The sequence below is a fragment of the Nymphaea colorata genome, chromosome 10 (genome assembly GCF_008831285.2).
Source record: "Nymphaea colorata isolate Beijing-Zhang1983 chromosome 10, ASM883128v2, whole genome shotgun sequence".
NCBI lineage: Eukaryota > Viridiplantae > Streptophyta > Magnoliopsida > Nymphaeales > Nymphaeaceae > Nymphaea > Nymphaea colorata.
In genome coordinates, this window is record NC_045147.1 from 19142941 (window position 1) to 19160080 (window position 17140).

The 17140-nt window shown below is 38.4% G+C and overlaps 2 protein-coding genes across 3 annotated transcripts in view; one reads left to right on the forward strand and one right to left on the reverse strand.

Moving 5' to 3' along the window:
• Positions 1-864: 864 nt before the first annotated feature.
• LOC116262674 (30S ribosomal protein S1, chloroplastic) lies at positions 865-4835 on the forward strand (the record flags this gene model as incomplete). The annotated part of the gene is made up of 7 exons (XM_031642157.1): positions 865-1371; positions 1902-2177; positions 2558-2638; positions 2801-3082; positions 3317-3427; positions 3502-3588; positions 4337-4835. Coding segments are annotated over 7 exons (1449 nt in total), but the record flags the coding sequence as incomplete, so codon positions are not given.
• Positions 4836-5329: 494 nt separating this feature from the next.
• The window catches only part of LOC116262267 (uncharacterized), a 15668-nt gene continuing 3857 nt past the window's right edge, over positions 5330-17140 (reverse strand). For both annotated transcript variants that reach the window (XM_031641453.2, XM_031641454.2), the window contains 10 exons: positions 15738-16296; positions 15124-15309; positions 14011-14304; positions 12357-12509; positions 10538-10692; positions 9351-9456; positions 7987-8886; positions 7774-7855; positions 7193-7516; positions 5330-6145 (listed from right to left, as the gene is read on the reverse strand). In XM_031641453.2, coding sequence (XP_031497313.1) covers positions 5952-6145; positions 7193-7516; positions 7774-7855; positions 7987-8886; positions 9351-9456; positions 10538-10692; positions 12357-12509; positions 14011-14304; positions 15124-15309; positions 15738-16296 — 2953 coding nt within the window. In that variant the 3' untranslated portion in view covers positions 5330-5951. The remainder of the gene's footprint in view (positions 6146-7192; positions 7517-7773; positions 7856-7986; positions 8887-9350; positions 9457-10537; positions 10693-12356; positions 12510-14010; positions 14305-15123; positions 15310-15737; positions 16297-17140) is intronic.

The following is a 17140-nucleotide window of genomic DNA, read 5'->3' on the forward strand; positions in this document are numbered from 1 at the left end:
GCGTAATTCTGGTAAACGAAGTCAATCGCTCTTTAGACAGCTTGCTTCAGCTAGTTAGACGCTCCCATAATGATCTGCTTGTTTACAAGCCCAGATGAGCTCGCTGGTATTCAGGAGTAAGCTGAGTATGATCACTAAGTTGTGGGTTGTTTATGTTGGACCTAAATCCATAGAATACCAACTTTAGGTTTGAATTCTGGTACAGCCGAAAATGAAAACCTTGAGACTGCCATTTAGTAGAGCTATGACTCGCAATTGATGCTATTAACTTGTGGAGTTTGTTCAATGATGCCGACTTGAGAAAACTCGAGGGGAAAAGTTTGTGGCTTTGGTAGCGTTTTACGCACAGCGAGAAGTAATAATATGGAGTACCCTTGTCTGCTCTGTACTTGCATCTTCTAGAGATGGACGTCGACTGAATGTCGATTTTCTAAAGCAAAGCCAGGACTGAGGCACAAAACCCTCTTTAAACAAATGAAAAAATTTAGAGGTCCACTCCTACGCGCCCGAATCTAGAAGATCCAACCTTGTTGGGGCATTGACCTCAAAAAGCGAAAAAAAAGAAGCTAGGGACGGTCGTTAGTTTATCAGTCTCGGAATGCACTTCTACCACCTCTAAAGAGAGATTCAAACAGGTTAAGTGTAAGAAAAACTAAACATAGAATTTGGCCAGAATCAAAATTGATACCGCAAAAGACCCAGACAAGATTGAACCCCATTTGCGTCCCCGGCTCCAAAGGTCAGCGGAGTAAGCAAGGATTTCTTCAAGACCAAGTTTGGACCCTCGCTTCATGTCATCAAGATCGATCCGTGGTGGCCTGAATTGGTCGGTACGTACCGTATCAGTTAAGATGTATGCTGTAACTTGTGACTTCTACAGGGGAGTATTGGAGGATAAAGTTCGTGGTGGTGATTTTATCCCTCGAGGTGAATTCCTCTCTCTCTCTCTCTCTCTTATCTAGTGCATCGTGGGACAATCTTCGTGAGTTGAGAGGTCTGGTGGTGGTTAGTTCTTTTCGAGCTTCTCCAAGAAGCAAAATTTCTCCGACTTTCTCCTTGTCTCTGGAAATGGCTGGCTTGGGTCTGAGGTGCCCCTCCCTCTCGTCCTCTTCGCTGTTCAACAAAACTATCCTCTCGGGCGAGAGGGCACTTGTTCCATGGAGGATTCCCAAGAGACAGTCGAGGTGGACAGCTTCGGCGGCGGTGGCCATTTCCAACACGCAGACAAGGGAGAGGCAGCGGCTCAAGGAGTTATTCGAGGAAGCCTATGAGAGGTGCCGAACGGCTCCTGCCGACGGCGTCTCCTTCACCGTCGAGGATTTCATCTCCGCCCTCGACAAGTATGACTTCGATTCCGAAGTGGGCACCAAGGTTCTCTCTCTCTCTCTCTCTCATTTACATTGGTTGAATAGTAAATACTAGAACACAATTCTGTAAAGGGAGCATGTTAATGAGAACATCTGCCTGTACCAAGAAATTGTTTCTCTTCCTTTGTGAAATGGAACCTTTCCTCTGAGGGAACTCATGTTTGAAGGGAATGAGAGCGTCGGTATTAGCCTTTGAGCATTGATTAGCTAAAATTTTGAGGCTGTCGTAACCAGAGCAGTGAACACACTAAACGTAAGAGAAAATATGCCCGATAAGGGTCAAGACACTTATACAATCTAGAACGACGACAGATGGTACAACATACTTGAACATGGAATCACAAAGAAAGAGGGTCAAGCATGTTTTGCGCGTCGTGGTGCGGAAGAGAGTGTTTGTCTACCTTCTTCAATGGAAAAAGACATGACTTTAAATGGTAGTCATTTGAGAGAGTTGCTAATTTTCGAGGTTGTCACATCATTCTTGGTATCACAAAGACTAACATGAAAACGATTGGTTTGACTTCATTTTCTCAGGTTAAAGGTACAGTATTTCGTACAGATCTTAATGGAGCACTAGTTGATATAACAGCAAAGTCTTCAGCGTATTTGCCTCTTCAAGAAGCTTGCATACACAAAATTAAGCATGTCGAGGAGGCCGGAATTTTTCCCGGCCTGCAAGAGGAGTTTATGATTGTTGGTGAAAATGAAAAGGATGACAGCTTGATTCTTAGCTTACGTTCGATTCAATATGATCTTGCATGGGAAAGATGTAGACAACTGCAAGCTGAGGATGTCGTCGTTAAGGGTAAGGTGAGAAATCTATGTTCTTACGTGTTATTAATTAACTAACATGGTACTGTTCTCATTTTTTCTGCAATGCCTTGTCCATGTGTCCTAAAGGGCATTTAGTTAAGTGATGATACAACAGATATTTTCATTAGTCCTTCCTTTTAGACGACGTCTTTCTTTCTAGCCTTAACTAAACTTCGTCTCTGCAGTTTTGCTTATTTTGATTGCCGATGTTCACTTGTGTTCCAAATGTAATTTTTTTGTTTTGGGGAATCTGCATACTTCTGTTTGCTTGGTCACTGCTTCCTTCTGTTTGCTTTTGCCTATGCAGGTATATCAGTTAAACCATTCAGTTCCAAGTGCGAAATCTAAACTCGATGTTTTTGGTCAATATATTACAGGTTGTTGGGGGTAACAAGGGAGGCGTGGTGGCTGTTGTTGAGGGTTTACGTGGATTTATTCCTTTTTCACAGATATCATCGGTTGGTGCTTCTTCCCTTTCCTTTTTCCTTAATTCTCTTTTATGTGAATTAATGGAGTGACTTGCATGGTCGAATTTGTTTTTTCTCCCACTAAATTTATTGTACGTTCAGAGCTCTTCTAATCGTGTTCTATTTTATCGACAATTTGTATGCATCAACTAGAAAGCAACTGCTGAAGAACTCCTAGACAAAGAGCTGCCTCTGAAATTTGTAGAAGTTGATGAAGAACAGTCCCGCCTTGTTTTAAGTAACCGTAAAGCCATGGCAGATAATCAAGCACAGCTTGGAATTGGTTCAGTTGTGATTGGTACGGTGCAGAGTTTGAAGCCATATGGTGCCTTCATCGATATTGGTGGAATTAATGGACTTCTACATGTCAGTCAGATCAGTCATGATCGTGTTTCAGATATTGCAACTGTCTTGCAGCCTGGTGATACTCTCAAGGTAAAGTTTTCAAATTGCTTTTTCCTGATCCACATCTGATTATGCCAGCAAAGCCTGTGCACTCTATTGGGTTTTAACATGACCAATGCGAATTATGTGCAAAAGTTGAAAGGTTTAAATGAATTCATGCTTGGATAAGCATGCAGAGGAGGCCAAGAAAAGTTTGTCCTCTTGATGTCTTTAGTCACACATTTTTAGGAGGCTTAATTATTGAAACTTTACTTATATGAAAAGGTTATGATACTGAGCCATGATCGTGAGAGGGGCAGAGTGAGTCTATCTACAAAGAAACTTGAGCCAACCCCAGGTGACATGATTCGCAATCCAAAGCTTGTGTTTGAGAAGGTAATATCACAAGCTGGTTCTTTTTGTACTTATATATATGTAGAGCTATTTTTACAAGTTGCTGCTTCCTTCAGGCGGATGAGATGGCTCAGACATTCAGGCAAAGAATAGCTCAAGCAGAAGCAATGGCTCGGGCTGACATGTTGAGATTCCAACCCGAGGTAATATGTCCTTCATTCTTTCTGAGTCAATATGTTCCCTTGCAATAAGCTTTGTTTGATAATTTTCTACAAAAGAAGCTTTTGCCTTGAGTTCATTTTCTGCCATGCAGAATCCTGCAACCTATGGGTGAAGCTTTTACACTATAATGCAAATCAATTGTTTGTCCTATCTTGCACAGATAGGCTTCCAAACAATAGAGTGTGAAATGGTGATGCAAAACTATCAACCTTTGTGACAATTTTAAAATGTTTGTATGCTCTACAAAAAACTAATTAAAAGTTCCTGCGAGATGTGTTACGAGAAAAGGATGAACAGTTAAAATATGTTAAAGCAGAAAAGTGTTCTTCACAGGACTCGGCAAAACGCCAGACCATCAAGATACCTTTTATTCCAACAAATGTCTGAAGAAATTTCTGGAATACAATGATATTTCTGTTTGGACACTAACAGTTTCATGTTATGCTTATGATTTCAGTGCAAGTATTAGATTTAATTATTTACAAAAAGATTCAACGATTACAAGAAAGGTACATTATATCCACCTATGTGTTTGGGAATATCATAGATTCATATACACCGAGCATTTACAATGGCTGGTGGAATGTTGTTCTGGTTTCTTGAAATTGCTTTTAGGCGACTTGTGGAAATGCTAACCGTGTCTTTTGCAGCAAACCTGCCCTTAGCTTGATGTTTACATGGTTACTTATCTAGTTAAAATAACTATTAATGAGGTTATGTTTGTCGCAGAGTGGATTGACCTTGAGCTCCGATGGGATATTAGGCCCACTGACATCCGATTTGCCTGCTGAGGGTGTTGATCTAAATGATGTTCCTTCGGCCGAGGAGCTGTAAATAATGATCATCTTCGCCTTTGTCATTTCTTGGTTCTCCATGGAAGGAAATATCCCTATGCAACATCGAGCACGTTGGCAGCTCCATTCAGTTCCATGATGCAGGTTCAAAATGAATAGAATGAACTTGAACAGGAGGCCTAGATGTTACCTGGATCTGTTTTCATTCATGATAGCAGGTGTGCATGTAGAATTGTTCCTGCCATGTAGGAAAAGGGAATGATGAGGTTGCAGTATTGTTCCTTTTTGTTTTGCAAGGATATTTAGCAGTTTCGTACTTTAGAAAGGACTGTGCTTCCTTGCCTGATATGTGTGCATGTTAGAGAGTGAAAAAGAGTTGGTTCGCTTGTGGTTGCAATGAGACTCGCTTGAACAGGAAAAACCTCTCTTTCTTACTCCTCTCTCTCTCTCTCTCTGCAATTGTATTCCAATTTTGTATGTTGCATGTGGCACGAATGCGTCTGTTCAGTCTTTGACGGTTCCATTTCTGGTCTTCCATTATCTTTTTAAAGCCAGCCACTATAATGCATACTTGGCGTGGCTTGATAACCACGAGATTCAAGTGTCTTTTGTGAAACCTGAATTCTTAAATAGAAAAAAAAAAAATCGACGACCTTTTCTGCACTATGTTTAGATATTTGGTTTAGAAAAACATTTGCCCTATGATCGATCCATTGCACCGGCTTTATGCTTGCAAATCCAGTATCGGAAGGCGAAAATTTAAAAATGCCCTTTCACGACCACGCGACGCGCAAAGAACTTTGCTGCTGATTGTCAGTTTTCTGATTCATAAACAGCTTGTACTGCCCCATTTTTTCATAAAAAAGACTGCCTCGTATATAAATATTTTGGTTGACCCCAGTCTCCTCTTGTTACCGACCGTGGAACATTGAGCAAAAGATGAAAGTACCAATACACAATCAGTTCATCAACAAGTACATAAAGCCTGTTTACTTGGAACTAGTCTGCGCCATGGTAAAACTCGGCTCGTAGCGTTTGATTCCAGAAAAAAATATAATGAAATTATACAAAATTAATACAGAACACCGGATCAATTTCTCGCACGGCAGGATCATCCTTTGGATTCTTAACCAACGTTCACCCGACGGAGCTGAAATTCGAGTATACATTCGAAAGGGATACGATAAAAAGTGATATCAAAGCAGAACAACGAGAAAAGTCGTGAAAGGACTGCTTCCCAGGTATCACATTTTTCATTTAGGAGTGATTATTTTCCAGTATCACTGACATGCAAATTATCAGCCATTAGATGCAAGATCCGCATACCTATCCAACCATCAATGTGTACCAGGACTTCCAGAGATTGCCTTTCTTTTTCTTTCCTCGAAGAACCATGGCACTTAAATGCACGCTAGTACTGAAAGGCGCTCTTCAACCACCGCACTGGTAACAATTCAATAATTCCATGACAGACACTGCATCTTCCCGGTCAAAATGTGGAACACCAAAGGTCTTCTAGATGGAAATCATCATCTTGCTGCAGACGTCCATCACAAATCTTCTTTCTTGCTACTTTTCTTTCCCTTCTGCATCTTTTTCAGCCGTGTTAGGCCAGCAGCTGTGATTTTTGCATTGCCAATGATTGCTGCAACAAGTTCTGGCTCTGTACATGCTTTAATGAGCTCCTTTTCCCTGCTAGTGACGTCTTGCATATGGACAAACAGATTTATAGCAGTTTTTGCAGCTGCAGGAACGAAAAAGGTTTCATATATTAGACATACCAATTAGTGTCACAAATAAAGCCATCTTTTTGCCTATATAAGCTTCAAACTTAGTCGACGACTTCTAGAAGCACATATTTGCCATTCACTTTTTTTTTAATCTAATTTTCCTCAATGACTTTTGATGCCATGGAAACGAGATATTTTCATCTCATTTAATATATTATAGCAGCTACCAACTTATCACTTAGCAGAAACATGTAGCCAGTAGCCACCTATTTCTTGCAAGCAATTCAGGAGATTAGATGAGTTGCTGATTAATTTAGTGAATGGTATGAAGTATGCAGAAGTCATCTTCACTCAGCTCTCCATATTTGGTGTTAAAGATTGAATACAGTTCAGAAATGTATATCCCCTTTCTCATCATTGGCATCAAACTTATTTATCATACTTAACCTAAAAGATTCATAGTCAGCATATGATTACATACTTTTCTACTGGAAAATATTATGCTGTATTAAGTGATAGGAATCACATCACAAGATCACATACAAATGATTTTTAGTTTCTAACCACACAGTAAGCCCCAACGTCAGATCCTGTATATTTTCCAGCCAAAAAGACACATAGCTAAATAATGCAGATTGTCAAGGAAGAGTATAAAGGAAAATCATATAAGATGGTGAAGCAACAGCGTCTATACTTTTCCATGACACTGTAAAACAAGTGACTGTTTTTGCTGAATATTTAAAATAATGCAAACTTTGAGTTTAAAAGGGAAATCAGAACTTTCTGATGTTTAAAGCCACTGCAAGCTTGATTACACTATGATGCAGATTTTCTAAAAATTTGCCCAAAAATCTATGTTTCCAAATTCTCTACTAAATGTCCTCAGTTATATAGAGTTTCTCAATGTTTTCTCAAGCTCTTGTTAAGAAACAAACACATTTTGAAAAGATTTCAAGAAATTCCTACAAAAGAGATTCCTCACAAACCAAGCTCCTAAAGCACTTGAGCAAACAATCACCAACATATGATACAACAAAAAAAAACTCAAAACAGTGAAGTACCTTTTCCTCTTTTTGCCGTGCCTGGAGTCATCTTCACACGATATTTGTATGATTGAACTGCACTATAAGGGCCACATACAGGCACAGCATAAAGAAGAACATCATTTGTAAGAGGACATCCAGTAAAGTAATCTAGATCATTCAATTTTTCTTTTTCTTCAGCTGTTTCCTGAACATCATCATCCTCAAATGTATTGTCAAGTTCTTCCCTATTGCTCTGCAGATCCACGTGCTCATTCGTAATGTCGGGGTTTTCTGGGCAATCACGGGAAAGGTGACCAGTTTTTTTACATTTATAACATATCTTGGAGGCGACTTCCTGTCCTGTCATGTTAAGAATCTTAAGATAATGAGAACATCAGCAAATGGCCTCCATAAATACGTCATATACAAACCCATGCAAGAAAGATAGGGACTAATTCAAATAACATCAACAGATCATCAGTGATCTCATTATCATATTCAACTAAAGGTGACAAATAGAAAAAAGAAGTTTAAATTTCTTTTTCCAAAAAATCATTAAAGAGAAGAAATGCAAAAATAATGAACATCATGTGACTTCTCTTCAAGTATGTTATTACCTGTAGCCATTTTCTCCTTATTGGAAGTGCTTTTCCTGTCTTGTGGTAATTCTTTCACATCCTTGTTTGCTTTTCCAGCAGACTGAATTGGATTCAAGCCAACAGCAAGATAAGAAGATATTATGAAAAAAACAAGAAATTAGATCTGCTTGATTCAAATTGGCCTAGCAGCAACATCACTTTAAAAAGACAACTTGAAAACATTCTACTTACAGCTAGCAAAGCCATACGAATTATCCTTTCTTCCTCATCTTGCTCAGAATACTTTTCCTTTATTTTCTTAAGTTTTCCTTTTTGTCCACGAGCAACCTTGCCCCCAGCTGACTTTTGGCTTCCTACACCTTTGTCCTCTTTTTGTGGAGCTAACTTTTGGTTTCCCACATGCTTGTCCAACACATCACCTTCTTTGCTTTCATGCTGTCCAGTAGCAAGACTACCTTTCTCTGCTTTTTTAAGTTTTCTTCTCTCTGCCTTGGAAATGTAAGCCTTATCTCTTGGTGTAGCAACTTTTTTCTCGGGATCATACTGTTCCAACACATCATCTTGAAGAGATTCTTCCACATGCTCATTCACTGGCACCTTAACAGGTCCTAGAGCAAGTGTTCTGTCAAAAACAACTTCTAATTCAGGCAAAATTTGTTTTGGAACATCAGAAAGGGCAAAACCAAGCACAGCAGGAGGTGCACTTGCAAGCAAGGGTACGGGAGGTACATCTCCCTTTTCAGAATTTGCATCAATTATTGGCTCAGAATTACTCTTAGTATCTGTAATCTGATCATCAGCTCTACATACAACATCCCCAATGTCTTCCCCACTAAGAGAATCCACTTCATCCTCAACAGTTTCTATGTCTTCTGTTTCTTGCAACCCTTCCTCCTCACCCCTTATCCTCCTTTCATTTAGATGAGAACCCAATGAGCTTTCATCCAATCGAAAGAGCAAGCCAAAACCCATAACAAGTGGGTGTGGTGGAAGGAAGTTTTTTTTTCCACGAATCATGAAGCTGCCTACAGTAAGATACTCTCCTGTTGGAGCAGTTTTACTAACTTGATGTGGGTAGACCCACCAAGCACTTGTAACCATCTTTGCTTCCCAAGCTTGGCTATGGCAGACCTGCATCACCAAATTCAGTACAACAAAGGATAACCAAACAGGAAGCCATGTTGGGACATGCAAGTCAACAGGACGATTCAGTTCCCAGTAAATAGTGGAGGAGACACTTTCGGTCTTAACCAGCTCACGTAGCTACATGATCAGGTCAGGCCCTATGGAAATCTATTTTCCCCATATGAAATGTTAGCCTAGCACTCATGCCAGGACAGATTTTGCTTGATTGGGTATTAGGCTCCTGGCCAGTCCAAACCTGCCTGATGCCCACAAATGTGCCTCCTTCCCAACTTCTTGCCTTAAGGCATCCATTTTAATCAGTATCTGGCCTGAGCTGCCCAGTGTGAAACTAATGCGACTAAGCAGCACAACCACCAGTTGGCTTGCATAGTTCATTTAAAGTGGACAGAAGTATGTGCAGATTAAAGTACTTAGAAAACATAAATCCAAGAAAGAAGTAATAGGCTTACAGTGAAGCATCCAGCCTGGTTTAAAGTTAGAGGTGGTATTGCAAGATCTGGCGTGTGATTTTTTATGACAGTACTTGAAGCACCATGAAGATCAGCATGAACATAGCTACAGAAAAACAGAAGCACAATAAATTAAGATATAGAATTGGGAAGCAAATTGCAAGGTTTGACTTTTACATAGATGGAATTAAAGCAACTGCAAAAGAAGATACTTCACAAGAAACCGTCGCATACAAAAGAACTTTAACAGTCATCATTCATAGATTCTGCAGAAGTCTACAGAGCTCACTGCACGGTTTAAGATCTATCAGATGAATGTTTGCTTCATTCCCACATGATGTCAAAGAACTTACAAAATAAAGGAAACTTTTTAATTACTTTTTTGAATGCTTAGTCATGCACCTTTGGTAAAATAAACGACTCAATCATGTAGCACAAGTGAACTATATAAGAAGTACATGCAAACCGCAAGTTAATTTCTGATGATGTTGATAATTTGGAGGAGACATATATATTCACGTTTCACAAATCCACAAACTAGACAGAGAAGAATGACCAGGTCTGGCAGAATAATCCACAGAATGACAAAAAGAAAAAAATCTAATCTAGACCATATAATTGAATAGATTCTGGTTTGCACACTGCAATATATAGTTAAATTTAGAGAAACAGCAAGAGTACTATCATAGAAAAAATGTCAAATGGCCCTTTATATGTTCATCAACAGATTAAGGTATACCACTACAACCATGAACCATAGTATGTCATAGCCAAGTATCAAACAGCTATGGTAGGCTTCTTAATAGGGTTGAAATCACCACTAGAACCATGAATAAATTCATATTTCCCATTAGTAACTTTTTCCATGATAAAGACAAGTGATAATGACTTGTCATCCTTTTGCACCTGAGAAGTGATTTTATCATTTTATGGGTGGTACACATGTGAACAAGTGTTCATAGGTATCTGAACGCAGTGCTCTCCCTCTCTCCCACCCCAACACCAAAACATACCCACCCACACAAAAGTACAAATATGCCATCATGCAAGATCTTATTATACCTACTTCGGAGATAGAAACAAGATGGTCACTTCAATGAAATATGAACCAGTTAAATTAAAAGGAACTCAATAAGAAAAAGAAAAAGAAAGTGATTACATATCCTAATTCCTATGTATTCACTCACATATCTCCTTTGGACATATATCGCTTGACCACCATCTCATTTTGCTGAGCATCTCGACCGCTGATTATCAAGTAATTTTCGCTGCTGATGAACCAATTAAATTTCTCGAACCAGTGAACTTTCCTCATATGGGAAATTGCAGCAACAGTTTTCTCCTAAAAAACATAAAAACAGAGTAACATACAAAGTTCCAACCGAGTGCAGATACAGAATAATAGAATACAACAATCTCAGCTGTAAATTCCTATGCAAGTCGATGGGGAACTGAGCATTAAAGACTGTAGGACAGAGTGATGGATCTGGACTTGGAGGTATCCAAGTTTGTGTACTAATATTGGTAAGAGGAACATGTAGCTCCATTGTCTCCATGCTGTCCCTTTCTTTTTCCCAAATCTCTAAGCCAGCAGTACAAAAATTCATACTGTTTTTACCATATAGAAGAGTTCCAGAAAATCAGCGTCAATACAAGGACGCTTTCAGTGTTCACAGAAAGCAGTGTTTACCCCAGGATTCTCATTGTCTACAATGCTTGTATAACCATTTCTCAAATCCTACACAAACATGAAGTAAGAAAGGACCATCAAAGTTCCCAGGGATGATGAAATCATTACTGGGCACAACCAAGAAAGCTCTCATCAATTTCTCATGAGGAAATCTGTTCATCTTATTAGTTCAATCACTGCTTGAACACTTCCTAAGCCTAGGCTGAAGCACCTAGGACAGCTAGGAACCTAGGAAACCAGTAGGTGTGGAACGCTTAGGTACTCCCCTTTTTTTTCTTTTTGCATTTTTTATGTTTAAGGCTAGTGACACAATCTCAAGTTTAGTGTCCAAAAGTTAGTTATGGGCTTCAACTAGGCAGACTAGTCCTATCTAGGCACACACAAGGCCCTTCAGGGGCATTTTTACCTGGGTGGTGGCTAGTGTTTTGACTACCTACTTGATATCTCACACCATATAAATTGTGTACCTGGAACATGAGAGTAGTCAAACTAAGTCAGATACAACTGGCATTTATTGGGACAAGTGTTCGGTATCATGGCGATTTATATGGCCTGCATTGCCTGGATAGTGGTTAGACAAGTGTTCCCAAAACAAAATCATATTTCAACATGAGATTTGGCCGATATGTTGCCATTTCATATCACAATAAATGAAGAAAAATAGATAAAGCCAAAAGCAAACCCTAAGGACCTTCTGCCGAATTTTAGTGAGCACCACTTATTCCAGCAAGTTTAATGTGTCGAGAAAAGTTTTGTAGACAGAAAGGTGAGATCTAGCAGACCATGGGGGGTCATAGGCTAATGCAGGATATGATAAACCGCAACAGGAACCTACGCAAAAAGTAACATTATGTTTAAGAAGGCATTTGATAAGAAGAACAGGGCACATGCTCCAAGAACACCGTGTTTCTTTTTCCCCAAAACATGGCATGAGTATGTTCAGCATTTGATTGTTGGATCCACAAAAAGACATGGTAACAATCTTCTTATCAAATGTCTCTAAATACTTCTCACTGTGCTGGGTTTCAAACAATATAAATTTTTGTTTACAAAACAAGATCAACGTATGATTGACATTCAGGACAATGACAAGTTAACCACTGTAATACAGATCAGTTAAATTGTATCCACTAGTTTATCATATTGCTTGCTCTTTGTATCAGTAATTTTCACCGACAATTTTTTTAAGAAGGATGGCTACTTAATCTCAAAACATTTAAGCACATCAACAAATTTTACAATATTCACGCCACACAATTGATATAGTAAGGAAGAAACTGCTGATTAACAGATAATGTTCATAACATCATTCATACCTGGGCCAGTTGTTGCTTTGTCTTCCTCTCAGCTGCTTTAAAAGCTTTCTCATGAGATGTAATAGTCTTCTTTTGTTTATTCTCTTGCCGCTTTTTCATTTCAAACCAGCGACAAGCATTGGCATGTGCAGAGAGAGACAAATCAACTTCTACCTGTTGACAGAAATTACTAGTTAAGTACAGCCGCTCATAATTGAATTCACTAATTCTGAAAAGACTTGCAAGTGCCAGCATTAAAGTTTAACAAGTCACGCTGCCAAACTCATACATAATTATACCCCAAAAAGAACATACAGCAGGAATCTGTAGCAAAAGAGAGAAATAAGATAAAAATATATGAATCACATAACACCACATTTAGACAAAAAGTGAAATTGTTGTCATATATCTAATAGCTGAACAGACTCTGACCAAGTGCTTGAAATAGGAATTCTGCTCCGTGATTTTATAGCATATGATAAAACTATTGCTGTTTGACATCATATTAAGGCCAGCAAGATGTAAACTAGTTTGAGAAGAAGAATCTAAAAATAATACAAGATAAATAGATGACCATCTGCCAATAGTGACTGACTACTTTGTGAAAATGAAGATGACGGTGGAAAAACAGGACAAAACAAATAAAGTAGCATACATACTGCTGGATCAATTGATTAATACCCATAAGGATATGATTTCCCATTCGGAAGATACTTTAATGGTAAACCTGATATTATGAAGCATGTATTCCAGAAGTCATGTCATACTACAAGGACTTGAAAAATCTTCCAAGGTGCCAGTATCAGTGCAAACCTAAAGAAGGCAACTTATCAATCCCAGATTTTGCAAAGTCAACCTCCGCCTGAATTGGACTGCCACTTCTTGCAGCAAGAAAAGGAATAATAAATCTTGCTCAGAAGCATCATACACATAATGGAACATTAACCTGTAAATGCACTATATCTGCAAGTACTAACAGAAAGGACCATGAAAGATCAATGAGAAAGCAACTACCTAATACACATGCAGAGACAAAGAAATATTTTTAAACTCTCAAAGCAAAAGTCTCCAACATCAAAACTCCTGTACCATCAGAAAAAATAATATGATAATGTCATCTTACAACAAAAGTTGAAGTCAGCTGCCAAAAGAATTTGAAAGGAAACCAATAGTTGATGCTCCCATGTGGTTCCCTTCAAGCATAACCATGTCATCCAGTTCAAAATATAGAAGATTAGACAAATTTCTAACAGGACATCTAACTAGATTTTCTTGAACCAGACAGGTATCACAATAAAAACTACTTAATGCTGTGATAGCACCTAAAGAAGCTCATATAAGAAGTATATTTAGAGGAAAGGTGAAATAGAACTTCAAAAAAAAAAAAATTCCAATGCATTTAATTGGCAATACTAAACATCTATATTTTGATCCACAAAAAATGAAGCACTGTAATGATCGATGAACACTTTTGTGGTAAACAAAGAAGAGCACACAGATACGAACAAAGCCAAGGGTTTACCTTGTTATTCATCCAGGGTAATACATTTAAGCACACAGAAATACAGAATGGCTAGTGCAATTGCAACATAGACAATTAACTTCTTCAATCATGACATTTTAACCAACTAGATTTGAAAAAAAAAATGCTGAAATCAAATACTTGGATGAACACCTTATAAGCTGGATTTGTCCTCTCATCATCGTCCATCTCATCAAGGTTGTTACTAAGTAGCAACGTGACACAATTCCTTTCAAGATGAAGTTTATCTATTAGCCCAGCAACAGGATTTCCAGATTTTTTCTCTTCCTTTACCATGCGAGCAAGATCTTCCCAGTCCATTCCATTTGCAAGTGCAACTCGGACAGCCATGATAGCAGCTTCAACATCTTGTAGATTGTATTCAATTAACTCTGCCATTGTCAGAGAATGGTCAACCTCCTTTTTTAGTGCATGTACACGATTTTCCTGCAAAATCAAATAGCAGCATCTAAATTTCAAATTTCACAGTTTTATTGCAGAAATAATTAAAATATACGGGAAAGCCCTTCTGCTGAAATAAATGAAGGTAACAGACCAAAAAGGAAAAGCTTGAAGCATGAATGCTCAATAAACTGCTCAAGACAGACCAAATAAGGTAAAGAGCAATAAGCTTAGAAAATCTCTTCCAATTCCTACTTCAGTATCCATACCTTCTCGGGAAGAAAGCACAGTGAATAAGTTCCTATATTTTCAAGAAGCAAAAGCTTCATTACAGAAGTAATTATCTTACTGACTGTCGGTATGGTACGAGTACAGACGTGGCAGTGCAGGTGTGGATATGGGAAAATTTATAAGTGAGGATATGGATAAAAAAATTGCAAGATTGTTAGTATTCATTTGTAAATTTTTTTAAAAAAAAATTCTTTATAATATAGATAATAAGGAAGGGAGTTAAAGAACTTTATAAACAAAATAAGACAAGTTTGGAAAGGGGCAAAGAGTTTCATCCCTTTGTGCACTTATATATCTCTCTCTCTCCTGAAGATGCACAAGTACCTCTCTCTCTCTCTCGTGCTACTCAAACTTCTTGCTTTCAAATATCTTAAAAACCTAAGTTTTAGGGGTTGGATGTCTGACCCAGGCCCCGATCCAAGCCATAGCCATAGCCATCTTCCCCTGCATACCTGCAGCCGCATATCTGTGTACTGATGCCAGTACTTGGACCAAGCATATGTACCCAAGTGACATAGTTTGCTGACCTAAAAATAAAATATGATATGCACTCAGCAAGAAATGGGTGTTCACCTGATCCAATTGTATCTTAGTAAGCTTTTGAACAGCAGACTCCTCCCTGGCTCTCTGTTGTTGTTCAGCACGTTGACTCTCAATTTTACTGTAAAATTCATCCAATACTGCATCAAAAGTATCCATTCTCACAAATTCCCTTGACTTAAATTGGTTCAATAGGATTGGAGAAAACTCATCATAGACCTACAAGTTAAATAGACATCAACAAAGATTATCAGAGATCCTCATCGAAAGATATTTGACAAAGCATATGAATGCCAAAAAAGCAGGACCAGTCATCTACACCTTAAGCTTTTGACATGATAAATGGGGAGATCCTGTCGATGACCATCACATGTATATGATGTGAAAAAGAAAAATATGTTTTAGAGCTTCTAAAGCTATAAATCATCCACACACTGCAGGATATGTGCATTTGTGTGTGTGTGATGCCTGCAAAGAAACAAGAGGTCCAAACAACAAAATGATGAAGTTCAGATCATGAGCCCATACAAAGGACATTTTTTTGTACCACTATGACCATTCTGGAATCTACAGAAAAAGATATTTTGATTTCTTTCTTCCAGGAGAGAGTGAAAATCAGAAAGTATTGGAGAATAAATACAAGAGACCTTATTTGTACTAATTTCTGTTGAAAGTAAAGCTTCTTTCTTCCCTGAAGGCATCTTCTGCATCAGGATATATCCTTCAGGAAGTTTTGCACCTGATATAACATCCTCAAGCCAATCCTCAAACTTGCCAACAGCTGTAGCTAAAGCATGAAGAGCATCTTGACTAAATGTATTATCACTTGCACGGCCAATTTTCATGTTTGGAACCAGACCAGCATCCAATATAATATGCTCACAGAGTGCAGGTCCATAACCTAGTGAATCTCCCAAAATAGCCTTCAATGTCATTTTCCTCCCTTGTTCACCATCGTTTTCCTTTTTATTTGAATTGGAACGCTTCCCACTTATAGTAACACCTTCTTGTTGTGACTGAAGCTCTGAATTTTGAACATTAACAGATCCAACCTCAGCCCCAAATGATCTATTGCTGTCTCTCTCATCTTTTTCTGAGCGCATTAAGGTGGTTTCCAACTTCGTGGGACTAGTTCTTTCAAATACACGACAAGATTCTACTGGATAGCGATGGCGGGACATGATTGCAAGTCCTTTATCATCATCCCTACATTGCAAAGCTGATGTTAGAGTCATTAAGATGGCTCATAAAAGAATAAGGTACAAATAAGCACATAGATCAAGGAAACATGCAACCAATGAAACATTAGTTTATCAACCAATCATATTCATATTTTAAATCAGAAGCAACAAATCTCATAATAGTAGCAGAGAGGTGAGGTGGTGGAACACTCGAGTAGTTCAGAAAGAACCATGAAAGGCAACCTGTTCACAGGGCTCTATCGTGTAACTAAGAACAATGTGCCAAGTCCTTTATCTTAACTAACTGTGCTCTCTGTTTCTTAGACTAGCAACATGCTAACTGCTAAGTACTATGCTAGAGAGATTGCCATACAGAATGCCCATCTATGGGATTTTCAGACAGCATATGGAGGGAATACTGGGGAAAACAACAATCCAGAAAAATATACTCTCAGCAAAAACTCACATTGAAGACAACAGTCTACATACACAATTTCTAGGTATTTAATGCGACCTACTAGATACAATACAATGCTTATTACTTTATCATTTTTATCATTTTAATTAGATGTTTTTTATGCCTTGTTATTAGCTTCTCATTTATTGTATTTTACCTAACAAATTGACTTTTTTATTTTCTTAGGTCTCAAAGATTTTCCCAAAATAAAAAAAAATTGCCGAAAAATACCTGAGAAAAACCTCGCTGATAAAAGCCCGAGAATGTGTTTGTGGCTATGGTATGCACGCACAACATATCAAAAGCTTTACCTGGTGGGGCTTCAACTACTCTTGTGCTTACAAGCAAATCTTTTAAGCTAAAAGCTGACAGCCTTTACCATTTCATTTTTTACCTCAAATTCCAAAACAGG